We start from the raw sequence: 15,986 nt of genomic DNA on the forward strand, positions 1-15,986 counted from the left end.
GCAGCCCAGGCAAGATCATGTAAGAAAACAAATGCGGGGTCAGCGCTTAGTTTACTTGCAAGTTCATTAAAACAGCAGTGTCTGGAGGCCTCTCGCCTAAATAATTTTATAATAGAAAACAGACTCTTGTTGCTTTCTTTTGGGCTACTATTTTTATTTGGTTGTTGTTCCTCAAGCGTTTTGGTCCTATTTCAAAACTTGCTTCAAGTAAGTGAAGGGTTTTTTTTTTTTTTTTTGTGCTTTCCAGTTTAAAAGCTGTGCTACTACTGCGAAACTTCTAGGAGTCCTCAGGATTATGAAGTTGGGATTGACAGGGATTTTCCTGACAAAATAACATTAGAAAACAACTTGTAGATTAAAAATTTGGAAGAAAATAAAAACCCCTCCCCCTTCCCTCCCCCAGCCGAGATCTCCTGTTGCTGCTTCTGGCATGCATCACATCTTTGAGGATACAGTATCATGAGAAAACTGTCACTTGGTGATGTATTAGGGTAATATATCATGAGAGCATCGTTTCTTTAGAGGATATGGGCAGTAAAAGACATGATTCTGGCCAGACAGAGCAGCAGGGGATCTTGCTTTTTTTTCTTCCCTTTTCTTTAATCTAGACCTGTTTTTGTGTTGCACAGAAGTGAGTTTCTTCATGGGATATGACTTGTTGCAGAGTAAGTTAGGAGGCCCATTGGGCTTTTTAAACTCTTTAAGAAGTACGCAGCCTCAAGGGCTGCTTTGTTCAAAGTTTTTTAGAACAGGCTAAAGCCCAAAACTGGAGTATTTGCCACTGCCTAAATCTTTAGTGTAAGGGTCGAGTAAGCAGACTTCAGACAGAGAAGGCAATAAAGATGCAGTGACAGGTAACTATTGTTTGGATAATATATTTGTAGATTTAGCCCATCAAAATGTGATGAAATGATATTTATAAAAAAACAGTCTATGCATCTCTTTTAAATAGACGTCAAATGAAGTTTTAATTCACATCAGTGGAAGAAAAATTACTATCGGTGAGTATTCAGTCTGTAATAGAAGATATAGTTACCACATCCAAAACCAGGAATTCTGAACTGATGGACTCAGATTTTGATGTACTTTTTTTTTTTTATGGTATTTATGGTTTTGTTTTTCTCTCATTGGCAATGTCTGCTGGAAAATAAGCTGCACACAGGCGGTAGGACTAGGATGGCAGTAGTTAAGAAACAAAAGTAGAGTATTGTTAGGACACTTTTGATGGGACTGAATTAATCTTTTAGATGGGACAGAACATGACACCGTGGCTTGATCTAAAATTTGTTGAATTCAAATGATTTAATCATTTATTTTAAACCTTTGGCACAATCTGCTTTACTCTCTATGAAATCAGCTTGATAATTCATCAGTGCCATCTTCAACAACTTTTTGGGCTAGGATTTATTTAAAGTGTTTTCAGACCAGTTTGGCTCGGGGATGGTATGAGCAAACTCCTTCTTCTCCAAGCCATCCTATGGCACTTAAGGGGGGTCAGCAGAGCAGCATGCTCCGGGAGCTAGTACACCCAGGGCAGCGATGCTGTTCCATATCTGCTGACTCCAGCTGTGTGTGGGTGTCTTCTGGATCAAGGTAAGGTAGTGGAAGGTTTTATGGCCCTCAGCCGCCTGTCCCTTCCCTGGGAGAATGAATTCTGACCCATCGGCTTCAGTCAGGGTAAACCAGGTTAGGCTGGACCACGCTTTCAAGATCGCTCATTTTGCTCAAAATGAGTTAGGCAGTGATCATCCGAAAAGTTTTGCTGGCTGATCTGAGTGACTGGGAACATCCAGCAAGGGGTAGATCGTAAGCTCATAGTGTTGGGTCAGTGAGCTGTAACCTTTTCCAGCAGGTTTGTACCCTGAGCTTCAGATCGACAGGTATGGCCTGTGACTACTGTTTTCTCAGGTATTGGCATCAGATTTAGGTGACTGATAATTAAGACGAATTCTTTATTGACAAAGTAGAAAAACCATTAATTTGTTTTTTGTTTGTTTAAAAACACATTTAAAATTCACGGAAAAAGCTGTGAATGTTAAATGCATGCATCTCATGAAATGCAAAGGTGTGGTCTCCCACAAGAACCCCAGTGCGTACCCCTTCCCTGAAACCTGGTTCCTGGGTTACTATAGGTAGTTTTTCAGACTATGTTACGAACTGCTGGGAACCTCTGAAGACCGTGTCTCTTATTGCTAAAAAACCATCATGCTATTCTGTTGACAGGTAAAGAGTTTTGCCTTTAACTTTACAGCTGAAGAACTCTCGTCTGAAATGGCACTTAGAGGTTGAGGTGGAGGCAGGGAGATTGAGAGCTAAGCGGTCTGGATCTTGCTCTGGTTTTCTCGCTGACTTAATCTGCAGTTATGGTCATTTCGTCTGGCTGTGTCTTTGTCGATAAGCTCACTGGAGCAGGGATGGAGTCCTACAATGTGCTTATGCGATGTCTGATGTAATGGGACCCTGATCCCAGCTGCAGCCTCAGCAGTTGCATTAACGCAAACAAATGTAAGAGGAAGAAAGCGCTTTCTTTTCACCACGTAGTAGTGCAGCAGGCTGCTGTCAGGGAGTGTCGGGATTGCAGCAGGCCACCGAGGTCACTTTCCTCATGCTGGTGAACATCGTTAAACGCAGTGAAAAAAAAAAATAAATCTTCTCAGTCTATAAGGGGTTGTGAGTGATGTGTCCTGAATGACTTGCATATACTCATGCCTTCCTCACAGCGGTGGGGAATACCCATTTGCAGTGAAATTCGGTGTCATCTTTCAGCAGGGCCTTTGTTTTAATCATCTTTCCTAGGGAGTGGGGAGAGCTCGAATTATGAAGGGGGTGGTTGATGCTGGCTGAGCACCACAGCAGGGAGAGCTGCAGCCTCCTCCCTGCTTGCCCTCAGAGAGGCCAGATAAACTAAAGAGATTACAGGGATGAGGGGATAAATCGGGAGGCTACCGTGCGCTCTGCTCAAAAAAGGAAAAAGAGACTCGGTGAACTGAACTGGCGTATTTTGTTCCTGACGAAATACCATCATTTGCATCTAATGCAATTCATGCTGAAAGCACGGTCATGTTGTGCCATGGACAAGGACCTAATGCTGAAAGTACTGAAGCATATGTTTGGCTTCAGTCCTGTGAGTTGTCCCATTGAAATTGAAGACACGCTTAAAATAACAGGACTTTTCTCTCTGTGGGATGAAGCATATGCCTTGGTGTTTGTAGGTTTATGTGGGTAAGCAGAGAGAACTGTAATTTTGCAGAGAACACACATTGTTTCATAGGGAAATATTTTTTCCACCTTGAATTTAAAAACACACCTAGTGTGCTAAACAATTTTTGTTATTGTACCCACAAAATTTGTTTTTGCAAGGAAAAAACCTCAACAGATAATTGGAGGGGGGAACAAGGGAAATGAGACCTTTTTTCTCATCTCCCTTGACAGCGGTTCGAAATGTCTGTGGACATCTCTCCTTGGGTAGTGGTGTCTCCTCCCTGAAGCCAAAGTGTGTGGCTCTTGCTCAGGCAGAGAAGTGCTCATGGAAGAGAGCAGTCCCACAGTATTAGCAAGGATTGCTTGCTTGCATCAACTCCACCAATTAAAGGGAAGTTTGTAAATTGGACCCGAGACGGCGAGTTCCAGGCAGGAGTGCCAAAGGAGCAAGGGTACTATTTTCAGAAAGCGCCTCAGGATTTGTCTAGACCATGAGTTACACACGTGTCTGAGCCTGTTCTCGAATTCAAGTTGGCCCAGCATTGCGGTTGTCTGCACGTAAGCATAGGTGCAGGCACACGCTTGGGAGCCTGGTGCTCCCAAGCTTTGCCGAGGGACAGAGCCTGTGGCCGGCGCTGGCCCGAACCTTTGCTCCTGAGGCCTGCGTGGACTGAGCGTGGCTCTGTGCACACTTGAGAGGATGCTCTGGCCATGTGCAACATCTGGCAGAGAGCCAGCAGCGTGGCCGGAGTACGTGCACGTCGTGGCATGCGGCGTGCTCTGACTTGTGTTTGAGCCTGCCCTACGCCTTGCGGTAGAGATGTTGCCTAAGTGACTTGAGTGCGCTTGCTTCGTTAATTTTAAATGGCCTTTTCTTTTCCCAAGGTCATATATGTACGTTTGAAAGCTGCATCCCAAATTCCCTGGGGGTAACTTTTGCCATTGTTTGAAAATTGTTGTTGTTTTGGTGGATGATCCCACAGGCTTCTCCTGGCAGAAATTTAAGGGCACTCTGACCGACTTGGTGAGGAGTCCTATCAGACTTACTAGTGGGGCTGTGATGAATAATGGTAAAAAATGAATGTTTTCAGGATTAGCCATTAATGGTAGTTCATATTTCTACCTAATCTGTCCCTGTTGCTTTTCTTATTTTTCTCTCCACATCCTTTTATGGTTAAATGAAATTTTAAGCAACATTTTTCCTATTCAATATAAATAGCTAATAACCTCAGGATATCAGAAATGCAGTGTGAGCCTCCTAAAAGGCATTTTCAATACATAAAAAGGAAAAAAAAAAAGAAAAAAAGAAAAAAACAGTCTCTCACAGTGGAAACCTAGCCCCCTGAGAACCCACATCTGCAAGGTCTTCAGCAGCCAGCTGTGACAGCACGACAGTGGGCTCAGGGTACCGCTGATGGAGGTGCTCCTTGGTACAGCCCTGAAGAAACGAAGTGGACTCCTGATTTTTTTTTTTTTTTTTTTTTTTTCCCACCCCTCTTCCAAGCCAAATCCAGGTTGAAAAGAGCCATCCTTCTGGTGGCTGCTGTGAGCCGGCAGGAGCCCAGTGGGGAACCCTGTAGAAAGTTGGCTGCGGCTTCCAAGCTGTGGTTTGGCACACGTCCCCTCCAAGACCTCTGCCAAATATTCAGATTTCTTTTTAGTGTTTTTTTTTCTTTTTCTTTTCATGTTGGAATTTTATTTAACTGTACCACATGAGTTTAAGGCCATTAGTTTGATATATTTTGTCACCAGAATAGGCTATTTTGTGCAGAGTTCTTTGATGGAAGGTAAAAATACGAGGTGTATGTGGAAGGTGAACAAATTGCGTTGAGAGAACGTTGTAGTAAAGGTAACATGAAGCAGTAACACTGGTATTAGGTCTGGTTAGTATATCTCTCCTGTATGGGAATTTAACATCACCTTTGCATGCCAAGTTAAAGAAGAGACCCTTGGTTCCCACTGGCAAAGTGTGGGAGAGGGGAGAAACGCGAGCACCCAACAAAACTTTCTGATCTTTCCCCAAACACATTAAAAAGTGAGTTCTCCAGCAGTCGGGCTTGGTGAGCGCAGGAGAGGAGTCTGGGGTGATCCTTCGGCACTTCCCTACATTTTCCTTTCTGAAGGAGCCTGGGATTCCAGTGCGAACCCTTTGCCGAGCCGAGTGCTGACTGGGGAGTTGCGTCAGCTGTGGCAGCATTGTTCTGGATCAGCCTGACCTCTTTTAAAAAAATACGTATTTTTCCAACACTAATAAAAACCCTAGCTGAGGTTCTCTCCCTTTCTGTATGTGTGCCTGAGCACTAAATTAAAAAAAAAAAAAATATCCCAGATGTGAATCTATAAACCATCTGTTTAAAATAACTATTGTGCAGGACTATAATTAAAAGTTATTTATTATGAATCTTGGGATCCTATTATGGATTTTGACTGACTCCCAGGTTTCTGATTTAGCAAACAGTTTATGTATTTATGAGCCATGTGTCTCTTCTGCACTTCTTGGTGCCAGAGTGCATGTCCTTTAAACAAAAGGAAAAAAAAATCCCCTACCCTCCCATAACTGTTGGCTTCTGAACGTTGCTGTCGAAGAAGTTTTCTCTTAAGAACAGCAAAAATCAAAGTATCTGAGAGCTTTCAACAACTCCAGAGACGCTGTTGACAACACAGATGGAGGTTTGGTAATACAGCTCTCCTGCATGCAGCTACTTAGCAACTTTTTAAATGCATGGTTGGGACAAGTAATGAAATGTTATGATTACCGGGGGTAGGAGGGAACGTATTTGGAAGGAAAGGATTTGTTTCTAAAGTCCATTTGCTCTCGCCCTCTGCTTTGCCCTTGTGAAATGGGAGGGAAGGAGGCAGCAAAATCGAAACAAGGAGATGGACAGTACACACAAAGAGCAGTGTTTTGGACGACAGTGTGAAGGACAAAAAACCCTCCTGGTGACAGTTGCTCTTTGTTTTATCTTTGTACTTTTACACCCAGTGGGCCTAGGAGATCTGCACTGGATAATGCCTGACTGCAATAGACTAAACAATGATTTACCAGCCCTGTTTTATCTGTTGCTGTCCTATGATTGTTCTGCATGGTACATTAACCCTTTCCTCCACATCTGCTGGCCTAGTTATCCACAAGATGCAGCACTGAGATAAAACAACAGGATTTTCGGAAGGAATGTCAGGGTTAAATCCAGTCCTAGAAGAAGCAAGAGGCACTTGGCTGCGCTTCCCCGGAGCTACGCTCATCTCTGTGTACTACAACAGGGATTTTGCTGTGAAGACTACGTTGGGGCAGTATGTTGCAATTGTGGCTCTGTTGTATGCTTGTTCAGCAAAAAGCCCCAAAATGAGCCATGGGAGCTGCAGCCCTGAGCGGTGCTGTACCTTGCACCCTGGAAGGGCAGCCCAGCCCTGATGTCAGGGAGTTAGGCACGTCGGGGTGGCATCTGAAACAGCCAGTTTCGGAGCTGTGCAGGGCTTGCCTGTAATACCAGCTTGAGAGGAGGAATATCAGCTTTGCAAATCCCACCTCGCTTAGGGCTTAGCCACCCTTCTTGTGGTGGCAAAGATTGTCTTTATTTATCTGGGATACACAGACCTATCTCTGCAGGAAGGAGGCTGAAGCTTCTCCTCCAAGGGATAGAGCTGATCTTGCTCTTTTCTTTAAAAAAAGAAAAAAAAGGAAAAAAAAAAAAGTGTGTGTGTGGGATGAGTGTGGCACCTCCTGCCCACCTTTTAGCACCATGCTGTAGCAACACACCTTTGAGACAGTGATCCAGGTTTGGTGCCCTTCACCTCCAGAGGCAATTCAAAGATTCTCCTCCTGCTTTCCGCACAAGCATCCTCACTGTCAGGACCGGTGGCTTTTGGGAGCATGAGGAACAAGCTCCTCTTCTGCTGAAGCTGGGCCACTGAGCAGAAAGTAGTTCAAGGTCTACTAGGCTGAAGAAAGGAAATAGGAATCTGCAGCCTACTGTTTAAGACACCCTCCAAGGGGCGGAGGACACTTCAGTTCCCATCACTGCACTATGGGCCACTAATGTACTTTACGTGGAACAGCTGCTTAATGTAAAACAGCCCTTGGCACCGGGACATGAACTCCAGAATCACCTTCCCTCCCAGGAAACCTCCCAGTCACTAGGCTGTACAGCCCAGCTCAGTTTTGCTTTCTCTTTCCAGTTACTTCCATCCGCACCGGTAATGCAGGTCCTGAGTTTGGGGTTGAGCCACCAGCGCTGCTGGTGATAAGGGAAGAAGAGTAAGATCCAAATTTGGCTGCTCCCCGGGGTTGGCTCAATGGTACCAAACTTTTCATTGGCAGAGAAGATTTCTGACTGAAGTGATCTGGGCCAAACAGGAGACTTCTAGTTAGGAACAGTAACTAGCGAGTAGCTCCTGTCTGAAATACATGTGTCGGGGTCATCCTTGGGAACATTTTGTATCGCCAACAAGAAGCAACCATGTCGGGATGTACCTGAGGGCAGAGGGAGGCAGCCAGTGCTCAGGGGAGAGGGCAAGAAGCTGTCTGGGAAGCTGGGCTGCATGAGACGTTTGCCCCAGGAGTCTCCTGGGCATCAGGGAACAAAAAGAAATACGGAGCTGTGTTCTACGTCTTGTCCCTCTCCCTGCCATTCGCAATAATGATTTCTCCCTTTGAAGAGGGAGTCCGATGGGTAGCTGCCTGCTGGGCCCCTGATGTGGGTCCTACCCAGCTAGGTTGGCCCAGAAGGGCACCGTGCATCTCGCAGAGGTCCACGATGCATGCTGCAGCTGGGTAAATCTTGTTCTCCAAAGGAGCATACTCGAAACTGGATTTTTCCCTTCCTTCAAACCCGCTTTCACCATGCAGAAGATTTTCCCACAGATAAAGGTAACGAGGCTGCTAGGCTTATTACATCTTTCCTTGAGCAAACTCTCATTAAAGAGAATCAGATCTTAGCAGAACCCTTTAAAATACAGACGGTGTGTAGTCGATTTGGTAAACTTGATTGTACTGCCCTTCAACAGGCTTTATGGAGGCAAAGTCAGGGGGCACTACGTTAATGTAAAGGGAATCAAGATTTCACCCTTCGCTCTAAAAAGGAGCTGTTGAGCCAGTTGCACTGCTGTGCTGTGGCTGCTTTGTGCCAGTCCAGAGCTACAGACCTGACATAAATTCAGCTTAACTCGCCAGTTAAATTGCGTTTATGGTTGCTCTCCAATGCTGGAGTGATGCAGAGCAGCCAGCACATAGCAGTGACCTGGCTTTTTACAGTAGTCGTTTGTGTCGCTGCAGCTGCGCTTTAGGGCCTGATTCTCATTTGCTGATTTCCCACGGGCTTGGCGAGAGTGAGTCCTTATTTAAACACTGATAAGACTGAAGTGCCTTTATAGCTCCCATCAGATCAGGCAGTGACTTTGAAGAAAATAAACCTCTGATTTTAGACAAAGAGCTGGAGTGTAATAAAAGCTGTGTGTTATCCTTCACAGGCACCTTGAATAAGGCCACAGGGAGCAAAAGAAAAAGACTGGAAAGCACAGTTTCTTTTCCTTTAGTTTTATGATTTACATTTTTCTAGCCCTTTGATTTTTTTGGTCTCTAGTTAAGTCATAAGATTGGGTGAGGTGGGTGCTTGTATCTAGTAAATGGCCACCTGTGTCACTTAATGAACTGAGCTACTATAGGTGGAGGTCACTTCAGAGGGCTACTTTCAGTCAGGAATTTCAAGTAGCAAAATTTTACTGGAAGAAACCCCCAAAGTATTTGTTTTCTGCCCTTGGTTAAAGGCAGGGATAACCAGAAGTGTTGACGCCACAGGGGCAAGCCTGGCTATAAATGGAATATTTCTCCTGCCCACTGTCGCACATTCTCTATTGACATTCCTTAATGCGGTCAATGTGCTCTTTGGCCTTGGCCGTCACTTTTGCCATAGAAAGATGACACTATAATGTACAGTGATTCTGCCTGCTTGTGTTGTTTTATCGATTTTTAGCGTTTTGGGGAGAAAGATGAATTACAGGAGTCTCTTTTCTAGTATAGTATATAGTAGGCTCTTTTGAAGACCCTCTGGGTAGCTAGGTAATACTGCCAGCTAAAAATGACTTTCAGCAGTGGCAGAGTTTGGTTTTCTCTGAGGTTGCCACCTCTTCCTCAGCTATCTGTCCTTTTGTCACTGTGAGAAACCACTTCTGAGCTGTGCAATTCATGGCACAGAACCTCAAGACCCCGAGGATATTTTAACAAGCGCATCATGTAGCTAGTTGTTCATTTAAGTAAAGTGGATTTCTTCAGTGGGGCACGTTTTCTGTACTATGATGGGTAGCGGTTATGAATTACTGTCTAAGTGGAGTTTAAACACCATTTACTTGAGTTCCTGGATAATTCAGAGACTGTCTTCCACTGCGTTCCTTCAAGGGGAGAAAGGTGTTTTGAATCACATGGACCTCTCCTGAAGTGAAAGAGCAAATTGCTAGCCTTGCGTTTTATTTTCTGAGTTGCAAGGAACTGAGCGGTGGATTTGGTTTGCTTGCAATAGCTTTTGTCTTTTTTTTTTTTTTTCTTCCCAGAATAAGGAAGTGACATGCAAGAGAGAGAAGTGTCCGATGCTCTCCAAGGACTGTGCTCTCGTAATTAAGCAGAGAGGAGCTTGCTGTGAGCGTTGCAAAGGTGCGGTTCCCTTCCTGTTGTTTTCCTCCTTTTAAAATGTTACCAGTTCACGTTTATATTGCCAGACATAGGACAAAGTTGGGAGCTTCTCAGCTGGGACTTGGCCATCACCAGAGGCTTGAAAAGGGCAGTAACCACAATTAAAATCAATGTTTCCAAAGCTGGTGGAGGTGCATAAATTCACGTATTCGTCCTGTAATTATTAGTTCTTGCACAACAACAATCCTTTAGAAATACATCTTTATTGTACTTCATTGGTATGTTGTCAGTCTTTTGAGAGATACCTCCTGTTCTAACTTTATCTATCACAAATATTTTAGGTCAAAATCAATCTGCTAGTAGCCACCGGTCAATAGGAATTCCTTAAAATATTTGTGTAGTTGAACAGAATAGGAATAATGCTTCTGAGTAATAAAAAGCAGAGTAATTATCCATGACTTTTTATTTCTTCCTATGCTAGAAACAAACCAACCAAATTCTATTCATTTTACTAAATATTTCCTGATTCAAATAATAATATCGTGGGCATTTTTATTAAAGCCAAAATGGGCAACAGTCTGAACATTGTACATTTTTTTTATTGACTAACAGCGTATCTTCCAAGCTCTTCAGAATGAGCTAATTAGGAAATATAAAAAATTAATAAATGAATTGTGTGAGCATGCATGGCATGTAACTACCATGCTTATCCACATGAAAAGTGTGCAAGTAGATGAAGTTGAAAACTAGTCTTTTTCCATATCAATGCACTAAGCAATATGCTCTAAAACACTGATTTTGCTGAGGGACTGCTGATGCAGTCAATGAGGTGGAGAATGTCGGATTCAGACAGCTTTACTTTTCTTTATTTTTTCTCTGTTGTTTAATTCCCCAGTGGTGATAGAGTGGCTTTGGGAGGGAGATAGGGTAGGATAAATTGTTGGGAAATGCAAGCGTTTATTGCCTTCCCAGAGGAAATACAAATACAGGAAAGCAGATTACACTTAAATTCAGATGGAGGAGACATATGATGGATATGTGTTTTTCCTGGATGGTTGCAGAGGTTAGCTGCTGGTTAGCAGGTTAGCTGCTGTGCTCATGATTTGCTTCTGTGGTGTGACTTTGGAATAGGTTTGGCAAGCCCCAATTCGAGGATTTGTCTAAAAGTCTGACACTTAAAAGGAAATGAACTAGGAAAAACAATTAAAACATTACTGAAACAGTAAGAATTTGTAGTTACAAGTTTTACATAAATTAAATGTAATTAATTTCTTTTGTCAAATTGTGTTTAGTGTCAGCTTTATAGCAAAAGATTCCTAAACATTGTTTTGATTAGGCTGGAGGTTGATTCTCCATTTCGATGAAGGGATGCGTGGTTGGCCAATTACATGAAAATTTTATATATATATATATATACATATGCATATGTGCACGTATGCATACAAAATGATTCTACACTGAAGAAGATTAATGTTTCAAAGTGGAGGATATAGATATTAGTGTGTATGGGCTATTATCATTCGATGGAAACTTTAATTCAGACTCCTTGTAAGATATGCTGTTTATCCTGAATTGGGGTGAGTTCGTATAGAACATTATTAATAGGCTTGAGCCTGGCATCTGCAGATTGGTATGCCTGACATCTCTAATAGGAAAATTAACAGAAACTGTTCAAAAATAGAATTAGGAGGCCCATGGATAAATGCAATATAAGGGGAAAGAGTTATGTCTTACAAAAATGCTAGTAATTTGATTTTATCGTAAGTATATGGACAGAGAGATACAACTGGTGTTGTCTTCCTGGATTTCTAATAGGCATCCAACAAGATCCCTCACCAAAAACTACTAAAGAAACTAAGCAGTTTGTAGAGAAACTCATCAATGAATAACTAACAGGTGGTGACAATGAATGGTTATTTTCGTAATGGAAAAATGTTACCAGAAGATCATTGCAAAGATCTCAACTTGTCAGTGTTCTCAAAAATGATCTAGAAAAGGGGTGAAGAGGGACGCAAAGTTTAGATGACCTGACCTCTTTAGTGTAGTAAAGGAGGAGGGCTGCCTGTGAGGAGTTGCAGAAGGTTCTTGGGACATTGAACAACTGATGACAAAATGGCAAAGGATATTAATGTGGATCAGAATAAATGGGTACACACAGGACAAAACAGTCCTAACTGTACAAATGTAATGCTGGGCTCTGAGCTGACAATCACCTATTAACAACTGTTTCTCAGCATTATAAAAGACATTTATGTAGCAGGATCAGCTCAACCCTCAGTAGCTCTCCAAAGGGAAAACCGAATTTTGGCTAGAAGGACATTTGGTCTGATCCAAGATGGCAGTTCCTGTGTACCTAAGATGCAAGAACAGCTTTAAATGTCAGAATATTAAAAAAAAAAAAAGGCTCTTGAGGGCTTAATTGTCAAAGTAAATGTGGAATTTCTGAATAAGCTTTTCTGCTTTTTCTGAAAGGTAAAGCTAAATATGCACCTGTATAACTACAGCAGTTCCAACACCACAGATTGTCACCAGGTTGTTCTGGTGCCGTGGGAAGAGGCTGATGGGAGCCACTTCTATCCCCAGGGAAGCTGCTTGTTCTCTTGCTGCTCTGAACACTGCTGAAGCTCCTGCTCTGTTCTGTGCAAAACCCAAAATGAGTGTCCCATGGGGAGTATTTGGGTGCAAACACCAGCCTGGCTGCGTAGCACTTCAGCTACTCCCTTTGGTGTCCCGGCACTCCCTGTGCGGAGCTCAGCTGCAGCTGGGACTTGGCCCTGCAGTGCTTGTTCTCAGTCACTATTTGTCAAGCTGCCAGAGTGCCCATAGGGAATGCAAGCAGGAAAAGGGAAACAGGGATTTTCTTAAGTTTTTTTTTTTACTGGTTGCATTTCATCTAAACCCCAACAAAATGTTACGAAGAAAAGGCATCAGAACCTGATGGCTTTTTTTCTTGGATTCATTCCCAAAGCCTAGAAAAGCTTAATCAGGCCTTACGGGCTATTGCTAGCTCTCTTTGATAGCTTAACGTCTTCCTACCTTGTAAAGAAATGAATGAATGAATGAATGGCTTCTGTCGTTTGAGTACAACATCAGGAGGATAACATCAAGACCAAAGGGTATGTTTCCAGAATTGGCTTGTGTAGGAAGGAAACCACCACTCATGAGTCATTTGTGACATCGCTGCCAGGATATTTTATTCTATTATGAGGAGTGCATGAGGATTGGATATGTAGGCCCAGTATCTCCGATAGCAAAGTAGTAGTCTGAAACGAAGAAATACTATATGCCCGCAGCGGTGCATCCAGCTGAACTCTCGTGTTTAGGGATTTGCATACAGGAGAAACTGAATTGTTGGTAGAGAATTTTTCCTGCAAATGGTTGTGTGCTGAGCATAACTCCCTTGCTTCTGTTTGGATATTCGTATGCTACTTGGATAATTTCTAGCACTTTTTTCCTTTTTCTTAATAAGCAAAAAAGTAAGAAACAGCAGCGAGTATAGCTTTTGCAATCAGAAAATTCATTGTGGTGGAAACAACATGTTATCCCAAACATATTAGTAGATTTGGTTTTACCTAAGTTTTTAATCCTCCAGACTAGCAATGTGTATAACACTATTCTTGACTTTAGGCTCATAGGACCTTGGACAGTAAAGTCAGTGGGGCAAGGTTCTCTTTTGCTGTGTGTTTGTGCAAAGTCTGGAGCAGAGAAATGTAGGCCCGTGATTATGGCTCCCTGCTGCGAGGAGAATGAAAACAACTAAGTATAATAGTGAAAACTTTCAGTGAGATTATTCTTCTGACAGATACTTACTGTAGTTTATAAAACATACTATATACCTCTAGCATACTATTAATTTTGAAAATATTAAAAAATTAAGCCCTCTTATTACTTTAGCATAGGATAAATAATCCACTTTTCATCTCTCATTTTATTTAATACGTTTAATGAAAACATATGAGATCATTGAGATTATAGAAATAGATTTGGCAGCATTTTCTTATTTAGTTGGATGGAGACCTGTCACTTGGATATAGAGCTCTCTACACCTCTAATAATAAGTTATTTGCTCTCTGAAGAAGTGGTATTACTGGCTCAGGGCCGCATAAAGTTTGCATTTCTAAAATTGTGTACCATATTCTACTCTTTTATTCTAAGAATTTGGATGTGCAAAGACAAAATTGGTGGGTATTTGTTATAACAAATACAATTTGTTGTTCTGAAGTTTCTTTCACTTCCCATGTGCAATTTTGCTTTTTCCGCCCTTGTTAAGTTTTGAGAGTTACTGTGAGGTTTTTTTGTTGTGTTTTTAAAAAAAAAAAAAAAATTAATGATCTTAGAGTTTCACATGCTGTGCTCCATTGATCTGGAGTCTACCAGAAAATGGAATCACAGCCCAGGCAACAGCAGCATTAGTTCCACTGAATATTGAATATCCAAAGCCATCGTAGTTAATTGTGCATTCCTTGGAAAGGATATCAAATATTATGGTTGAGGATTGCAGCCAATTTGAACTATTAGGGCTGGCTTGTAAAGGAAGTTAGGGGAGGTTATGAGTTTATCAGTGTTCTGGCTACTCTACTAATGCCCTGCAGGAGCCATGCATACATTTGGCACTTTGCTCGCCTGTGAACACCCCTAGTATGAGATACCCGATACCAGTTTGGTGCCCTGCTGTAAGACTGACCCGGGGGGCCTTTGTGTGGGGCCCTGTTGGGGCACTATGACTTGCAGCCCATCCTCACATGCTCTAAGGCAAGCTTTCAGAGACAAGGGTGCAACATAATACATGGATGGAGGGGGATGGGCTGGGAAGATAATTATGTATTTTCCTACTAAAACCTTTTTCACCTTCATCTGAATAATCTAGTCCTGGAATCTGTCAGAGACCGGTTATAGAAAGAGATTGTTTGAGGACATAATCAGGTCTTAACTTTTCTCTTGGCCTTTCTCACTGTCTCTCAGTCTCTTGGTAATGTGCTCCAGCTCTGAACCAGGAGGCCTGTTTCTTGAGGCTGGAGGTGCAGGTTTGTCTCAACGTTCATTCAGTTTCTAGCTTTGTATTGCGAGTAAAGGCAGGGATTTTGAAGCAGTGACATATAGCCACTAAGGACAGTATCATCATGGTGCCAGCTTTGATTTCTTCTGGTTATGTCTAAGAAAAGGTCTCTCTCTCTCCGTCCTTCTTTTGAGTTAACTCTTCTTACAAAGGTCTTAGCACATACATTTCATATCCCTTGAATATCTGGTGTATACTATTGTGTTCAGTAGCGCCTCAAATTTCAGATTTTCTTATTACCTTGCTTAATATAATTTTCCATTTATGTAAGAAGCTTTTAATGACCTGTCTTGTCATGTTGTCATAAATACTTTTGCAGTCAAACATCAGTTACCCAGACTTTTACAATCACAGAGAAGTTGTTCAGGATGCTTGTATTAGAAAATAGCATGAGACCTCCATGGTGAAACGTGGATGCACTTGTACCTTGTGTGTGGACATTGTGTCCAGTGCAGCAAAGTAAAAGGACACTGAAGACCAGGATGGAGGCTTCACACAACATTCACATGTAACGTTTCTCTGGAACAACATGATAAACATCTTAGGGCACTTAATACTGGAATAAGAATTTCTTTTACTGTTTAACTTTGAAGCTGTAAGCTGTACTGATCATGAATGATTTTGCTGGTGTGAGGAAATTGGGTATAAATGACGAGTAATTGTGTCACCAAACAACATCATTCATGACACCCCTCGTAACCATGAGAGGTCACAGTTCTCCAGCTACCAGGCTTGGCAAGCACATTGCGTTATCAGCTCAAGATTCAACGGCAGCTCTAACTATATGGCATTTTGGATTGCGAGGTTCTTATGGACCCTGCAGAGTGACTTCCCCCCCGCCCCCGTATATATATTTGTGAAACACAAGACATTTCGGAAGATGAAATTCAGTTCCAGTGGGGTGCAGGGGGCAAAAACAGCACCGGGAAGAGTTGATGTCTTTGTTTCTGCCGCTATTTGCTCAGCAAATATGAGCTGCTTTGCATCACATGCCTGTGAACGGTGCAGTCCTGGCACAGCTCACCCCCATGGCCCCAACTTTACTCTGCTGTGTTGTATGTCCTTCATATGGCCCCTGCGCCTTGCGTCCCTTGGGTATTGTAATTG

The 15,986-nt window shown here is 42.5% G+C and overlaps 1 protein-coding gene across 2 annotated transcripts in view; it reads left to right on the forward strand.

Annotated features, from left to right (window-relative positions):
* The window catches only part of BMPER (BMP binding endothelial regulator), a 154,295-nt gene that overhangs the window by 14,876 nt on the left and 123,433 nt on the right, over positions 1 to 15,986 (forward strand). For both annotated transcript variants that reach the window (XM_076330850.1, XM_076330852.1), the window contains one exon: positions 9,745 to 9,844. In XM_076330850.1, the coding sequence (XP_076186965.1) occupies positions 9,745 to 9,844 (100 nt within the window). The remainder of the gene's footprint in view (positions 1 to 9,744; positions 9,845 to 15,986) is intronic.

Source organism: Aptenodytes patagonicus, chromosome 2, assembly GCF_965638725.1.
Source record: "Aptenodytes patagonicus chromosome 2, bAptPat1.pri.cur, whole genome shotgun sequence".
NCBI lineage: Eukaryota > Metazoa > Chordata > Aves > Sphenisciformes > Spheniscidae > Aptenodytes > Aptenodytes patagonicus.